Source organism: Saimiri boliviensis, chromosome 18 (assembly GCF_048565385.1).
Source record: "Saimiri boliviensis isolate mSaiBol1 chromosome 18, mSaiBol1.pri, whole genome shotgun sequence".
Taxonomy (NCBI): Eukaryota; Metazoa; Chordata; class Mammalia; order Primates; family Cebidae; genus Saimiri; species Saimiri boliviensis.
Window position 1 is genome coordinate 38,617,023 of NC_133466.1, and position 18,350 is coordinate 38,635,372.

The 18,350-nt window shown below is 32.7% G+C and overlaps 1 protein-coding gene across 3 annotated transcripts in view; it reads left to right on the plus strand.

Moving 5' to 3' along the window:
• Positions 1-18,350, plus strand: part of EPHA3 (EPH receptor A3) — a 367,515-nt gene that overhangs the window by 304,099 nt on the left and 45,066 nt on the right. For all 3 annotated transcript variants that reach the window (XM_039480619.2, XM_074389163.1, XM_074389164.1), the window contains exons 10-12: positions 1,524-1,649; positions 6,658-6,843; positions 17,133-17,194. In XM_039480619.2, the coding sequence (XP_039336553.2) occupies positions 1,524-1,649; positions 6,658-6,843; positions 17,133-17,194 (374 nt within the window). The remainder of the gene's footprint in view (positions 1-1,523; positions 1,650-6,657; positions 6,844-17,132; positions 17,195-18,350) is intronic.

Consider the following 18,350-nt stretch of genomic DNA (forward strand, 5'->3'; position numbering starts at 1 on the left):
CTTACACTGATTTTTCTTTACTCAAAAGCTCTACGAAAGCGTCACAGGAACATACATTACAATGCATTATAACTGTGAGTTTCATGAAGTTGTCATGTAGTTGGATGAATTGATCATTTGTTAACACATACTGTGAAATCCTCAACTTGTTGGCTTAATGTTCATTGTACTGAAGCTTCCCAGAAAAACTGCTGGTATCTGCAGTCTCCACACCTACTTAATACAAACTAAAAACTAACTCACAGAAATGATTGGTTCACACAAAGTGTCCAGTTGTGACTTTGCCAATGAGATTCTCCCATTATGAAGTATTACTGGAAACAATAATGTCTGATTTTATTTGTTATATTAGAAAAAAACTCAATAATTTATTGTAATGAATGAAAAAAGATTTCACTATTAAGTATCCATATTCTGTGCTAAAACAATGCTATCAATGTTACCAAAATTTAAAACAAAATCAGTAGTATTAGTAGATATACCTTGGAAGTTACATTGCAATTTCTTTTAATGTTAGAGCATGTTTATTTACTTTAGTAGATCTTAGAGTCACTTTTTTAAAACTCAGGGATTTTGTTCAGAGAAAGTTAGGTTATTGAAAATAGCAAATTGTCTCCACTGTTATTTTTCCAAATTATAAGAATCCTATTAATATTTAATCAAATCTAAATTGACTCTCCTGTATCAGTTGTCTGTAATATTTTAATTACAGGATATGAACATTTTTATCTTCAGAATAATTTAATGAATAAATACAATATGAAAGAGATTTTTATTTAATGAATTATAGATATGACTTATGTTTGGAACTAAGCTCCTTAGTGCCATTATTAAACTCATAGACAATATTTATTTTGCCTCTAATTATGTTGTAAAGCTACAAGATATGATTATGTTTAACTTATACTATATTGGTGTGTATACAGAATACATACATGTATATGTATACTAACAGCTTAAAGTAGGTCTGTAATTACAGTGGGAGATTTTGATTATGAATGTTAATATAAACAGTATAGTGTCAGAAGGTATACCATTTTATATCCTTTAATTTATCTATAATTGTAGCCATTATCTCACCTTATAAAGGTATTATTTTCAGATCTTTGGTTGTAATAGATATCTGGTTATTATAACATTTGTGCAATCATAAATATGCAATAGCATGATGGTGTTCAGTCACGATTGCTCCTGGTAATAATGACTATGTCTAATCAATTCTGAATAATTTTTCTTCTTAAGATCCCCTTTCTTGAATATCCATTTTCCTTCTGGTGTTTTTGCGAAGAAAACTCCTCATTGTGGTTCCTTTTTATAATTCATCATAAAGAACTTGTTTTCTTAAAATTTTCAATGCTCAGTCCAATGTCACTGCCAGTTTGTGTGATAATACAGAATAAACGGAAGGTTGTGCACCTTTCTGGGGTGGGGATTTTTTTTAACCAATAATGTCATAAAATTTGATCTGTAATTGTTTTTATGAAACTAGCTACAATTGTGCCTTTCTTTCTTTCCTCAAACAGTAAAACTTCCAGGTCTCAGGACTTACGTTGACCCACATACATACGAAGACCCTACCCAAGCTGTTCATGAGTTTGCCAAGGAATTGGATGCCACCAACATATCCATTGATAAAGTTGTTGGAGCAGGTAACCACAATGACCCTCCTGCCAGCTTCTGTGGGTGAATCACAAGTTTACAGCTATGAATAAAAGTGCTACCTAAGATTATTGAGTCTCTGAAACCTAAGTATATTGCTAAGGAAGTGGGAATTTTCTGATTTCATGATCAAAGGCAAGTAATAAATAAATGCAGTATATAATGGAATGTAATGAGTTCAAAGGTGCCAGACTTACCGACTCACAGACTATGGCTGCTTTTCATTTATTAAATGTCTGATGTGATGTCAGCAACAACTCTATCTTCCCATAGCTGTGCTGATCCTGTCTCACACAGCCTACTTGGCTAAGTAAGGATAACTGGATAAAAGTCTTTCAGTTTAGACAAGCTGGGTAATTAAAAGTTTGATTTTCAATTTTAAAATCATTTTTGGATTAAAAGAACAAACAAGACAAAATATAATTTTGACTCGTCTTACACAAATTTTATCACAACTAGAGTGGATATTTTAAATAGCATAAAGTGCTCCATTTTAATGCTTGCTTGACTTTGAATAGTCTTATTATATTAAAGTTTTTTTTATATAAAGATATCTCTTTGTTCTAATGATTAATTTAAACAATAATAATTTCATTAACAGTCACCTATGAAATGATTATTAATCACAGTTGCATATTTATAAGAAAAAATTCACATATTTATAAAATAACGGTATTTTATACACTTACACATAAACACATGGTCATCCATAATATATGCAGTAAACATGGGGATATAACTGCTATTCAAAAGTAAAAATGAACCATGCTCAGCAATAAAATATTTCATACCATGATGTCGTTCAACGTCAGTCCCAAAACAAACATGGACTAGTTATGTTGATGCAGGAAGTAGAGCAAAAGACTGAAAAATTAACTCACTGAATTTTGCATAATGTCAGATCACATTTTCTGCAAGTACTATCTATGTTTATATATTTATGGGTGATATGTCTTTACAAAAATGTACATGAAATGCTCTCTGTTTCTTTTTCTATATGCCAAAGTAGTATTTTAAAATCAAGTAGTAGTTATTATGTGACCAGGATGAGCTTATTATTCCTATGATGTAAATATAATAATTTTCTAGAGCTTCTTTTCTAATTTTCCTAATTTCTTATCCTGAAATGTACATGTACAGGTAATATTAAAATATGAAACTTGTGTTCACAGAGGGAAAATGGAGTAGGTACTTCTTTTTCACAATCTAAGACTTGAGAGTAAACATATTTGCTGTACATCTGTGGTGATCCAGTGCCGAAACAGATAGGTATTGTTTACTCTGCTTCATTTCTGCAGTACTGACTTTTGAACAGCTCCATGATGCAGAAGGGTTTAGTCTGGCTGGTTTTAATGTTTCCCCACAAGAGTGCACTTTTCTCCAGCATGGAACCTCCAGTAGCAAATGCAGCACAAGGATTTTGAATGCTCAACTGGAGAATACGTTGAAAGCAGGAAAAGGTTACTTATGCTAAGCCACTGTACAGAAGCCAGACAGACATTATTACGATGTTGAAATTTAGGTACCTCTCCATTGGTAAAAGATGTCTTATGTAAATAATACTGACAGACTCAGATATCCAGTTCATGGTGATTGAGACAAACCATATCATTAAAAATAGGAGCAGATAAATGAGATAAGGGGAGGTCTATTTATACTGAATAACTTAATCCCTCATGCTCATTAAAGATTCTAATAGAGACTCCTTCCTATTTCTCTCTTTGAGTATATTTGTAAACTATAAGACATACGTCCATGTTCAGGGTTTTGCAGCCAACATTCACATTTGCAAAGTTAAGAACAATGAAACTGTGCTTATTTAATTTGCAAATAGGTGTATCTTCAAGGTTGGTTATATATTTTGATTATGCTTACATTACTAAAACAGTAGAAGGAGGGTTTAAGGCTAGTGCTGGAGGGGGTCATGCTACTTAAATAAAAGTAGTCATTTTTTTCTTCTTTAAATGAAATTAGCATAGTAAATTTTATTTTGAGCAAGTTTTACATTTTGCATCTTAAATCAGAATACAGTCCCCATTCTCATAAAGCATACCTATTTCAAAGAGCAAATAAAAGGTGCTGTACTTACTAGATTTTAAAAATCATGATCTAGTAGCTATACTTTTATCGAAAAATGACAAGTTATAAATTTTCTTTAGTATGGGTGCAAAGTTAATTGAATAAGACAGTATAAAACTTGGCTAGATGAAATGATTAGAAACTGCATTTTCCCTGTCTTTGTTAACTTTTCCAATGCAGTTGTTTTAGTTTTTAGCTTTTAATCATTTTCTATTTTTAGCAGCTTTCTTGAGGTATAACTTGCCAACCATAAAGCTTACCTGTTTAAATATACAAGTCTGTAAATTTTTAATATATTTTCAGAGTCTTATAAACATCATTGCTATCCCAACGCAGTCATTTTAAATTATTAAAAAGATAATTGAGTTAATATTTAGTATTTCTGTGTCTTTTATAAAATATTGGCGGCTCTTTCTTGTGTTTATCTGATGAAATCATCAATTACTAAATTTGGGGATTTTTAGAAATTAGCATCACTGAAACACAATTTTCAGGAATTTCAAAGGTAAATATATACATGTACATGTTTATGTGTCCAGGTGTCCCACTTACAGCAAAGAGAACTCTTAATTGGCTCATTTAAAATTTGAACTCTTACTTTTTCTATCCCTAGAGTGCTCTCCTTTACAAATATTTGTCCAGTAAGACGTGAGCCTTGTTATCACGATCATCACCATAACCGTCTCTTACAGTAACATAGAATTTGACATTTTATAAAGCACTTTCGTAATCATTTGTCGATTTGATTTAAACAGAAACTCTAAATGGTAGTTAGACAATTTATCCTTCAGGTGGGTCTGAATTCAGAGAGATAAATAGTGATCCCCGCTTAGATGGCTCCTACTGTGTGTCTGGCACTGTTTCAATGCTTTACATCCAATAGTTCCTTTAATTCCACAACAGCCTTATAAGATAGATAAAATTAGTGTCCCCATAGAGATGAGAAAAGATAGATACAGAGAAGTTAAGTTACTTAAAATCACACAGCTAATATGTAGCAGAGTCAGAATTAGACCCTAGGCAATTTGACTGTAGGATCCATGCTCTTAACCAGAGTTCTGTACTATCACTTCTGTAAACTGACAAGTGACATGTCACTTACAATATGTGATGATGACATCTAAATTTAAAACCTGCTCTATCATACCACGTTGACCTATGGTAATGGCAGAACTTTCTGGTTTCCCAAATTTAGTGTTTACAGTAAGTGAAACAAAGAGAATGGGAGCTCTCTGATAATGTTCAGATGACTGTATAAGGAAAGAAACTCTTACTCTTGGTTACAATTCTAAGAAAAATTTTCATTACACCATAACTTCTCTTTCTCCTAATATTCCTCTATCTAAGTGGCATATTATTCCCTGGAATTAGCAAGATCAATGAACTTTCTCAAGTTCCACTCCCAGATTCTTTCTGTATCCTAAGGAACACTATAGCTGCAGATATCATTACCTTCTCTACACTTCCTCAAAGGCAATATACTATTCCTGCCTTGTTTACCATTATATCTATCTCTGTGTGTTTCATACTGTCTCCAATACTGTTGCCAGTATGAATATTTATTAAATAAATGCATGAATATCTGCTTTTGGATTTTAAGTGACGTTACTAAGTTAAAGCATAAGTCATTGCTTTGAAAACAGAGCAAGAATGGATTTCTGGGAATAAGTCAAGCCTGGGGAAGGTTAAAGCTTCCTGGGGAGAGATGCACCATTTGTAGTTATGTAGTTGATAAATCAATAGGACAACCTGCTACTTTTGTGGGTCAAACCACTTGCTTGAAAACAAAAATAGAGAAGAATCATATCACTTCAATCTGACTGACAGGGTATGACGTTCATAGAAAACTCACATTGAGAAAATTGGACCAAGAATATGATTCCACTCCATCAAAAGCCAAAAAAAAACACCCACATAATTAATTCTAAAATATTTCAGGAAAAGCTTATTTGATACCAAAAGCTATTTTTAATGTGGCACAAAACATGCCTGATAATCCATACTATGTGAGAAGTTCTTCTGTGAGCAAAGGACACGCTGTAGCACTCCTACGTAGTGACACACTTACAGAGAAACAAATGTAAAGGGTCTTTGCTCTAAGGGAGCTCAAATCTAATGAATGGGTGATGAGTAAATCTTTCAGTAAAAATGTATTTTAGCGGTAGTGTCTATACGAGTTCTAGGCAATTTTTTATCAATTGAACTATAATATTTAAAAGTCAGTTACACTCTACATTTGACAAATTCTGCATTAATTGCACATTTAAGACTTTTTAGATTGAAGATGATGAATCTAAAATATTTCTACAGTAATTATTTAGCTAAGACATGTTATTCCTATTTGATACTGTTATATTGTCCTCCAGAAGCCCAGAGAACTTTATAGCTGGTATGTTGGTAATGCAACACGCCAATACTCCAATAAAATAAATTGATAGCAGATGCGTTCACTCTCATTTTTAGAGTTGGAATATACAGCCAAATTAGCCCTCGGTAAAAATAGGATTGTTAAAATATCTGAAATTTAATCCAATACTCGCATTTAACCACTGTTTGTGCTGTCCTGTTAATTTCTCTGAGGTGGTGGTAGCTATGACAACAAGGGGTAAAAAAATCGAATATATGCAGCTTTCAATTTATCTCTTCTTTTATATTGCATTATTTATAGTACCATATTTTAAAATACATGGGGCTTTCACAAGGTTCATTTTCCAACAGGGTGTGATTATCCTGAGGTTTCCCAGGCAGTTTCAGATTATTATCTTTCAAAATAATTTGGAGTACTAGAGTGTACCGTTTGCAGGTCAAAGGCACAAATATTTTAAATGGAATTTCTGAAAGAAAACAGTTGCTGTCTACTGATGAATTTGTATTATATAACCCCTTACGTTTAGTTATTGTTGTTCTGCTTTATAACAGGTGAATTTGGAGAGGTGTGCAGTGGTCGCTTAAAACTTCCTTCAAAAAAAGAGATTTCAGTGGCCATCAAGACCCTGAAAGTGGGCTACACAGAAAAGCAGAGGAGAGACTTCCTGGGAGAAGCAAGCATTATGGGACAGTTTGACCACCCCAATATCATTAGACTGGAAGGAGTTGTTACTAAAAGTAAGTATTCATAAGACCTGCATTTGTATACATTGAGCAAAGGTTGTTTTAACCCAACCCCAACCATTTAATAATTTTGACTTTTTTCATAAGTATCTCAGTTTTACCAAAATGATTACTTTATGAATCACATGCCTTTCTTTGACAATAAAGCCGACATTTATTTATTTATTTATTTATTTATTTATTTATTTTAGAGATGGGGTTTCACCATGTTGGCCAGGCTGGTCTCGAATGCCTGACTTCAGGTGATCCGCCCTCGGCCTCCCAAAGTAAAGTTGACATTTAAATAGTATTCTATTGACAGTACTATTTTAGATCTTAAAATGTTTTTTAAAAATATTAGAAGCTACACATTAGACAATTTAAAGGTATGATGATTAGCAGATGGTTAAAAAGAGAATTGCGGGGAACTCTCAGCTATGTAAGTAGCAAAGAAAAACACTGACTCAAGCTTGACAGGAACTCCCAGCTAGCTGCCTTTTCTTTTATTGTTCATCAGCTTCATTTAAGTTTCCAAATCTTTAGGCTCCTCCCACCCTCTGCATCCCTGCCTTCAGGAAAATTACAGGAGTCTAGGAAATGCTTCTGAGCTGTAAAGATAGGGATCACAATAGATTCAAGGCCATTTGTTGGTTCTTTGTGGGTTTCAAATAGTTCTGATCTAGGAGCCTGGGTGGATTCTTGACTGCTCTGGGGATGCCCTGGCTCCCAGCCCATGATAGAGATGTGAACTTATTTCCATGATGGTTTCTCCAGCAGAGCTCAGAAGGGATCCTGTGAGGCAGATCTGTGATTTTTGGCTCCAATCCCTATATAAGCCTCTGAGAATGCTCTGGGACTTTTTTCCTCAAGATTTTGTAGCACAGGATGAAGAATAAGCAAAATTGGCAGCAAACTCTTTAGAGTGAAAGACAACATATGGCAGGGAATTTGGCATCCTTTAGGGGATAATTCATTGGCAAGACATTTACATACTCTGTGGTTACCAACAGACATAGTTTTCACAATGATATTTCTCTTTAACATTATAGAGAGCATTTTCCAAATGGCACTAATACCTATTCTCACTTTAGTGTGATTAAAAACGCATTTCCTTCCTCATGAGAGCATGGTTTAATTGAAATAGACTTTGATTTCCTTTTGAGTTTTCATATATAAAAAATGGGATTAAGAATTTAACAATGTGGAATAGTTCAACCATATATTGTAACATTAATTCCTATAAGAAGTTTTATTTATTTTAATTTTGCCTATGTACTGTATAAAACTAGGTCACATTAATAAAAATATTTTCTGATAAATTTTTAAATTTTAAATTAATAAGTAATAAAAAACATGGGCATAAGTAGTAAGGATTGGGAAAATATATGAATCCTTTGTTCTTTCTTAGCAAGGTAATACTCTTTTATATGTGTATATGCAGTTATAGTATCATGTCTCATTGGGATTTTAATGTCATTTAGCCATTTAATGTTCTCCATTACATCTGCATCAAGTCGTTGCCTTTTAGCTCTTGAGCCTCCTGGGAAGAAAAAGCTCCCTTGCACTTATGCAGTCATCCTTCTGACTCTCCATTTTTACAAGTTTTTCATTAGGAAGTATCTGCTATGTGCCCACAATATACTATGATATTATTTCATTCTTAACACTACCTTGTGAGTTAGACATGATCATTTCTCATTGACATTTGAATAAACACTAACTGTAAAGGGGAATTAGCTTGTATAACTAGAAAGTGCTAGAGGTGGCATTGGGAACCTGTTCTTTTTATTTCACCTCTATCCCTAGCTCTGGACCAAAACAGGTTTCTACGTGTCTTTTCCTGTATTCTCCTTATTCTTTTGTATCCTTAGTTTAAAAATCTTCTCTAACGACATGACTATAGTGAGATATTCCTCAATCCTCAAACATTTCTGGAGTTATTAATGATTCTTAATATCTAAAACAAAATATAGACTCTCAAAGAGGGCAAGAATCCTTGTTATTTGATGATGAGTGGCTAAAGTAAATCCTGGATCATAATAGGTACTTAATTTACCAATGTTGAAAAATAAAAAAATTGATTGAGGAAGGAAAGAAGGAAGGAAGGAAAGGAGGAAGAGAGGAGGGAGGGACGAAACAACAATATCTTCTAACAGTAGCTCTTTCTTTAGTATTTGATTCATTAAATGGAATACACTTTTCAAAGGAGTGCATTTAAATAACTGCTTCTATCGCCCATGATGAAAATATGATTGTATTTAGTTTGAATAAAATCATACACTAACCTCTTTAACAGGTGTAATTAAGAAATAAATGAGCTAAAAGTCACTATCAAACAAATATTAAGTTTTAGTTTAAGTTCACTAATAATCTCTGTTATTTTGTCAGTCATGAGTTGATTTTTTGTTTTCAGTCTTATGAATTACTGAAAGTTACTCATTATATCTTCCTGTTTCCTGTAAATGCATTTACTGAATGATAAGCAACATTAAAATATAAATATTGTGCCAAATTTTGTTTAGATATAAAACTAAAACAATTAAATATAGAATATGGTAACCTGACAACAAAATTTATGAAACAATCTCTAAGACAAAAAATGTAGAAGAAAACACTAAGATGACCTTTAAAAATTGCAGGTATTATATATTAAACATCTTATTCAAGCCTGACTCTGTAACATTCTAATATGGATTACAACTCCCTTATTCTTAGAGTGAGAGTTCTAAATTTGATATATCTCCCTGGTCAAATAAGCATGCAAGAGGCTGCCAAATCTGACTGTATAAATCCCAGTCATCTCATATATTGTAAACATAATAGAGTAGTAGCCCTAGAATTAGGTTTTGAACTCCTTGGTGGCATATTTATAAGCTCTAAGTCTGGCACCCTATAACATCTGAAAGGAAATCGAAACTCCTTACAGTAAAGTTGATATGTTGTATTTAACACACACACATACACACACACACACACACACACACACACACACACACACAGCAATTTTGTCTCCAAAAGCAGCTATTCTACTGCTATTGTCCTCTTTGTTACTTGAGACTTCTAAAACAATCTACCTACAGAGTTCAGAAATCACATCTATACACGCATACACACACACACACACACACACACACACGAGTGATACAGAGCTTATAATTTAATGAACAAAATAGTATTTTTAACAGCAGACATATCAATATCTAGATTAAGAATCAGTGATCTCAGTTCAAGTTCTGAAACAACCTTACTGCTCTGAGAACTGCAAATCACACAATTCACAGATATTCATTTCTTCACTTGTAACAGGAGATTAAAAAGTACTACTTTAATATTTTCAGATACCGAAGATCAAATGAGATTACATAAGAATATATTAAGTGGCAAAGAATTGTGCAGTTCTAAATTACTCCTCTGGTTGTTTGAGATTGTACCAGTCAATTTGGATGTATAGAAAAGAAATTCTTGAAAATAATTCTTATATTGCTCAAAGATAATTTTGTTTATTATTGTTATTCAGTTGTGCGCTTTGAAACACTAGGTCTAATAGAGTGTATCACTTTCAAATCATTTGAAGAAAGCTTTTTTTCCAGTCATTATATTTTCATTTATTTGAATTTAACCACAAGCAATTTTAATGTTGCATTTTGAGCCTGATGGTCTTAAATAGGAGAAGGTGAGAGAATCTCTGATCTTCAAAGTAGCAGAAAGCTGGGGGCACAGGCTGTACCCAGAATGAGGTACTAACATGTGTTATCAATTTTAGCTGAAGTTCAAAAGGATGGAACTTGTTTTTAGCAAATGTTTGATATTTCTGCCATCACACCATTAGTCAAATAATTTTCAGACGCCAAGAACACCTTCCCATTGGCCACTTTTCACCTAGTGAAATAGAAGGAATTATGTTGGATGAGATTAATGTATTTTGACTTCAAGTATTTTCAAGAAATTTAAAAAAATTATGATGCAACTTAACCGTAGCTTTGCATTATTGAGGAATGTCATGAGCAGAATATTAAGATGATTTTTGTCATTAAAACGTATCTGTATTGTTGAGAATATCCACTTTCACCAAAAGCTTAGCCATTGGCTTTCACTTGCCTCATCTCCTGTAGGTATGGTAAGGACGCACATCTGGAGAAAGAGGTCATCATTTAGAAACAATGCCAAATTCTAGTTATTTTCTGTTTGCTTCTCTCTCAAAATATTCTGCATTTATCTCAAGGGTACTACACTTTATGTAATCTTAAAAGACAATACATTACGTTGTACTTATTTTACTAGTAATTTACAGAAATAGTTTGTTAAGATGACAGATTTGGAAAACTCTAATGATCCAAGTGTTATCATGAATTTATGACTGCAAATTGTTAAATGATTTCAGAACATGTCTGTCAAAGTAACCACATGAACACAATTATAAAAATCACTGCTCAATGTATTACCAAAAATAAGATGGGAAATGTTATTTTTATGTGTTTAAACAGCTTTTGTTGTTTCTTCTTCACTGTCCACTATGTGCCTTGGATGAATTGTCCGTTTTGACTCATAAAAAATGTGGCATTAGGCATTTATGTGGATAGGACGGGGTTTTCTGAAATGTTTGAAAAATTAAGATTAACCTACAAATTTTTTTTAGAGCATGACTGGCATGTGCCCAAAGACAGCTTTTATACAGCAATAGTTTAAATATACAGTAAATCTCCTAAAGAAAGAAAAAATATGATGATACACTAGTTTAGTAGCTGTCTGAGTAATTGTGGTCTTACACAACCTTTGTAGAAAGGGTGGAGAATTATCACCTCTAAATCCTGAGGCTAGGAATATCTTGATACCAAACTATACAACTCTTATCAAAAAGTATAACAACAGATTAATTTTTTTTTTTTTTTTTTTTTTTTTTGAGATGGAGTTTCGCTCTTGTTACCCAGGCTGGAGTGCAATGGCGTGATCTCGGCTCACCGCAACCTCCGCCTCCTGGGTTTGGGCAATTCTCCTGCCTCAGCCTCCTGAGTAGCTGGAACTACAGGCACGCACCACCATGCCCAGCTAATTTTTTGTATTTTTAGTAGAGGCGGGGTTTCACCATGTTGACCAGGATGGTCTCGATCTCTCGACCTCGTGATCCACCCGCCTCGGCCTCCCAAAGTGCTGGGATGACAGGCTTGAGCCACCGCGCCCAGCCTCAACAACAGATTAATTTAATGCATAAACAAAAATTTAATAACACTAGAACAATTGTGAAGCCATATCTGAAAATGTGTCAAAAATGATATTACATCTTTTCCAAAGTGTGGTTTATTCCAAGTATAAATATTTGGTTCTGTATTTAACAGTTCTAAAAATTTATAACAGTAATAGGTAATAAGAGAATTCAGTCCTAATAAATGCAAAAGATAAACAACTATTTTAATTCTAATTTTTTATTAGCACATCAGACATAGAAAATATGTATCCCTGTATGTAAACAGCCCCCCAAAAAATACAAACAAAACTATAAATGTCATATATAATAGTAAAAATTTAAAAGCATTTCTTTTCAAGTAAAAACAAAAAGCTTGTTATTATTATTTCAATTTAATATTGTGCAGGAAATTGTAAACCCTTTTTTGGCTTTTACAAATAAATCAGCTCTTTTATTTGCATTATTTTGAGCAGTCTGATAATGACAGTCTTCACTGATATTCTTGAAATCCTGTTTTTTCTTTTAATAAACTTTTCAAATTAGACAAGCAAATAAATAAAGAGTAAAAAACTTGGAAAGGAGGAAAAAAACTTTTTATAGAACCAAACAGCATATTGAGAGTACTAAATACATTCATTCCGCTTATGTATGACTTAGATTATTGCATTTACTGCATGACTCAGTTCTAACTAGCATAAGGGTCAGTAAATTAGTTGCTATCTTTGAAAATGTTAAATTTTATTTCAAGTTAAACATAAATAAATATAAATATTTTTAAAGCAGCCGAATGTAAAGGATTCTATGTGTTAGGATTGATAGACTAGGGCTGGTTAAGGAAGTCTTGGAGAAAGCTTTTCTCATCCTGATTTTGAAGAGAGGGATTATCCTTAGCCTGTCTGAAATTATAGACCTGATTTGATCAGTTGTAACTGGCACACTGTTAGGCATTGGATTTAGAACTACAGACAAATGGACTTGGTCTCTGCTCTCATTAACTCGTAGATGTAACAGGGGTCACTTTAGCAGAATAACGTCTTGATTAAAATGGAATTTGGAAGACATTGCCTTGTCCTTTTGTAATAATTTGATGAGAAAGTCACAGAAAAATATCCTAAGTCAGTTCAATATTTCATTTCAACATCACAGTTCAATATTCATTACAACATTTTTATCAGTTAGGTATAACGTGTGAAGATATATAAAACATTTTTTATTCTCATCAAAGATGATCTGAGTCTTCTTTCCTGGAAATGGGCAACTTTTGCCAATTTTTTTCAACTTTCTATCTCCTGTGTGTGCTTTTTTTTTCCCTTCCATCCTGACATTGATTATATAGAGTGCTAGCTGCTAAGGTCAAAGGCTTTGATTTTATAATTTACCCTCCTTAGAGTGTGTTTAATCCTTCTGAAAATAAGATGCAGAGGGTTAGACACAATTACTGTTGTTAATAGGAGTTAATAGCATTTCCATTGGAAATTATTAAATGTAAATGTTTTATAGTGTTTCAATATATGATAAACAGTTTATGTTTAAATGAAAATATTTTAATCTAAAAAAGAAAATTTGTCTGAAAATTCCAAAGAAAATATTTTTATGGCTGACTCTATGTATATGTATATATGTGTATATATGTGTATATATTTATATATATGTGTGTGTGTGTATATATATATAAATATGTATATATGTATATATTTCCCATTATCCCACTCCTCTTTTTATTAAAAAATGTGATTGGGAAAGTTGTGGTAAAAGAGCAGGTGCTGAATCTGGAATTCTTAGATATTTTGAATCACATTTCTTCTGTCATCAAGCAGTAATTCAATGATTAGTAACAGCTCTGAGCCACTGGGATAGCTGGGCAAATCAACGGATTCTAACAGACTAATTTGCTTCCCTTTCCTCTACAATTGTGAAAGATCACCATTTTATCTATACTCATACATCAATTTAAGAACAAAAGCAAAACTCCACTGCAAATTTTGTTTGGCTCATTTTTGATGGTTTCATTTCAGCAAGTCATAGAACAGTACTTTCACTGAGTTTAGAATGTAAACCCAGAGGTGTTTTGGGGTTTTTGAGAGGAGCAAAGGATACAGGCTTTGTCTTGAGGACGCTGATCATGTCATTTGTAAATCAAAAGACGCATGAAAGAGAATGCAAATTTGAGTACAAATACATGGCATAATGTGCAGAGGAGCTGGCATTTTATAAATAATTTCCCACCACATTTAAATGCATGTTAGAACTAGTTCTCAACACCACTGAAATCTCTTTCTTTAACGCTATTTATCATAATCAAAATCACAAGGGAAACTCTAAGTCAAGGTACTGTTTTTCAAGGTAGAATATTTGTGAGTCTGTTTACTCTTTGTACATTTGGTTTGCAGAATCTTTGAACATAATTCAAAGCACATTTTGAGACTTGCCCATCTTAACCCATGTGTTTACAAATACCTGAATTATAGAGGTAAAGCAGGCTGATCTGATTTCCAAATGGTCATGGGGCTTTGATTTAATTGACTGGTTTGATTTTTCAGCTACTTTTATTTCCCTTCCCAAGCATTCCACTAGACATGCTAATGAGAAATGAAATGGTCATAAGGCCGGGCGCCAGAAGGAAAGGAGTGATAAGCAAAGGTCTGAGTAGTATAAAAATGCAGTAACTGGCCAATGATATTGAGAGTTGGCGGTGTGAGGCAAATTATCTGTGACTGCATTAAAAGTATGCATTGAATTTTGGTAACATATCATTCCTCCCAGCACTGTATGAAAGAGGGAAGACAGAAACTGATGCTGATTTGCAGAGAGTACCTTTATGCAGGGTTTTATTCATTTATTCATTTACTCATTCATTTCATTTCAGGCCAGGAATCTAGAATCAATCAGTCTCTAGGGATCTGATACTAGTTCAGGAGAGATCTAAGTTTCCAAGGAAATGGCAACTCTTCTCTTTCTTTCTGAATATTTTTGAATCAAAGTTTAGTTAGAATTTTGAAAAAGCAAGTTCGGCAGGCTCATGGTTTTGGCCGAAACAATTTTTCAGATATTAGTATATTAACCAGATAGATATTATTTGATCCCTTAAGATCATAAATCAGTGTATTAATGGAAAATGGATCCATGTATCAAGTGATTGTAACATGTATAAAAATTATCCTAGAAACCATAGAATTGGTTTATTTAAATAAATAGGAAATAATTCCTGGAATGTATTCAAATTGCTGAATGTAATGAGTGTAACGTTCATGTGCTAACCCATAATTTACATTCTGTATAAATTAAAAGTTTTTTACACATGAAAGGAAAACAGTCTAGAAAAAGAAGGTATTTTCTAGCAACAGAATGGCAAATTAATCTCATGATAAATAAGGCACATATGAGGAAAAATTAAAATTGTGTTATACAGTTAGTTGTACATGAATGTTTGTTTAAAATCTGTTATATGCTCATGAGTTTTCCATAGTAATCAGGTAAGACTTAAGTCTTCTGGGTTTGGAAAAAGAGTGATTTTCCTTCCTGTAATATGCTGGACTTATAACTAAAATCATATTTATAACAATAATAAAGCAAGGGAATTACAGTGTGGTAATATGTATAGGCTTTAAAATTAGAAAGGGTCATGTTTAAAATTTGCTTGACTACTAGCTAATTATGTTACCTCCACAAGTTACACTAGCTAATTGTTACTCAACATGTTGCTTAAACCCACAATGTTTTCTGGGTAGGAATCAGTAAAATGAGAATAATGCATATTGCTAAAGCATAAGTATGCTGTGAGGATTAAGTGATATAACAAATGTCAAGTACCTAACACAATGTTACTTAATTCTAATCATGAAAAAAATATTACCAGTATTTCCTTTATGTCAAAAACATCAATTTTTGATATTTTTCTGTTTAAAATGTTAGTTTTACTTAATCTTACTAGTTGTTACCATAATGTATATAGAATTATATTTTCAGCTTTGCATAATATTATGCTGTAATAACTGTCTGAAGTGCTACAGTCTTCAGGTCATCATTTTAATTTAAAATAATCCATAGGCTTAGCATGCAATTACTGACTAAATCATTACCTGTAGTCAAACATATATTATATTTAGAGCTCTATGTATGCAGGATACTTACCACATTTGTGCCTGATGCTTTTTCATATGTTATATATTTCCCTCATTATCAATTTCCAAAAGCGACAGTATAGTATATTCAGGGTGCAACTTTTAGCTTTATAGCTTGTTAGTTGTATGATGCCCGGCAAGTTGATTAACCTCTGTGTCTCAGTTTTCTCGTGTGTAAAATGGAAAAAAATAATATGTTAATATATAAAATAATTCCACCAGTGTCTTGCACATAACAAGTATTATATAAATACATTAAAATGCTGGGTTAAAGGTTTCATGGTATTTTAGGCTACATGTTTGCAGAGTTATTACAAGTTACTGCCAATAGCAAGTTTAATTTCAGTTTTATTTTTCATTTAAAGATAGCATTAATTTCATATTTTTAAGTGTTATTCAAATATGGTAAATAATTCTAATTATTATTCTTAATTGTTTTGTAGAACTCATGTGTAGAATCCATGAAGGCAGAAGTTTTGATCTACTCATTTCCCACTAAGTAGGATGAAGAGAATATCCAGCACAGAGCCCTACACATATAGATGTGTGTGTGCACATACAGTGCATGTAAATTCCCATAGAAAGAGAAAATAAATGCTAAATTCCTAACTTTATCTTGGGCTTGAAGGCAGAAATATTTGGTGTTGAAGATTAGCAAAGATTTAATTAAAGAAAGGAAAAGGGAATATTTTTTGTTCACTTTGAAAGGCCTCTCAAATGAATTTCGATACTATTGGTCATGGGCCTTTGTTCTGAAAACCAATCTCCAATTTTTGTGGCTTTTGAAAGTTTTATTTTCTAATGAAACCTATGGTTTTCTATTGCAACTTTTTAAAATCTGGAAGAGAGGTAAAGCTCGTACATCTTTATAATCATGAGGTGTATCCAACTATATTATATGTGTATCTAACTATATTATATTCATTGCATATTATAGTTCATTGCATATTACCTTTGAACTGTACTGATTATCTACTGTTTATTATTTACTCTACATCTAGGTAAGCCAGTTATGATTGTCACAGAATACATGGAGAATGGTTCCTTGGACAGTTTCTTACGTGTAAGTAAGATGCACACACATACATATGTATTAATAATTTGCTGAAAATGTTAGAGATGTCTACCAACATTGTGCCAAGCAATTTGGTAATCTAAGTTTAAAGTAAAACTGAAATATAGTGGAAGACTGTAAAATCACATCTTTATTTTACAGCATTCAAATATTAATGGTTTATATTTTTAAAACAAATTTGCAAATTCTTCTTCAAAAGAGTCTTTTTATACTGCCAAGATTCACACCAATTAAAATAAAAATTAGAAAGAATCCTAAAGCAAGTAATAAAATCCACTGATGTAAGACAGGAAGTCTCTTTTTTATTTAAAGTAATCTCAGTCTGATATAATTATTTAAAATAATCTCAGTCAGATATAAGACAGACCATCTACTTTTCAAATAGTGCTGTCTACTCAGAAAATAAGCATTTGCTATAATGCTAAAGTATATATATTCTCAATTTAGATATATCATTTTGTGTTATTTATTTATATTAATTCTTTAGATACAGAAGCTTTAGACTCTGTTTATCTCTCTATCCATCTATCTGTCTGTCTATATTTTGAGATGGAGTTTCGCTCTTGTTGCCCAGGCTGGAGTGCAATGGTATGATCTTGGCTCACTGCAATCTTTGCCTCCTGATTCAAGTGATTCTTTTGCCTCAGCCTCCCGAATAGCGGGAATTACAGGCACCCACCACCATGACCAGCTAATTTTTGGATTTTTAGTAGAGATGGGGTTTCATCATGTTGGCCAGGCTGGTTTTAAACTCCTGACCTCCAGTGATCAGCTTGCCTTAGCCTTCCAAAGTGCTAGGATTACATGCGTGAGCCACCATAACCTGCCATATTTTGACATACTGTATTTCACCATAAGAAAGTGAATATATTAAACTTACATCTATTTTAACAAATATTATGTAAACAATTTTATGAAGTTCAAGACAATACCAGTTACTAGTCACTTGCGGGGATAAGAAAAGACATAGGCCTTGTCCTCAAGGTGCTTTTAGTGCTATATGAATTGAGATGGGTAGATGACTGAAAGATACATAGACAGGTAGATAGATAGATAGATAGATAGATAGATAGATAGATAGATAGATGGATAGATAGATAAAAATATGTAGTATCATCCATAATCATGGAGGAAAATGTTAAAT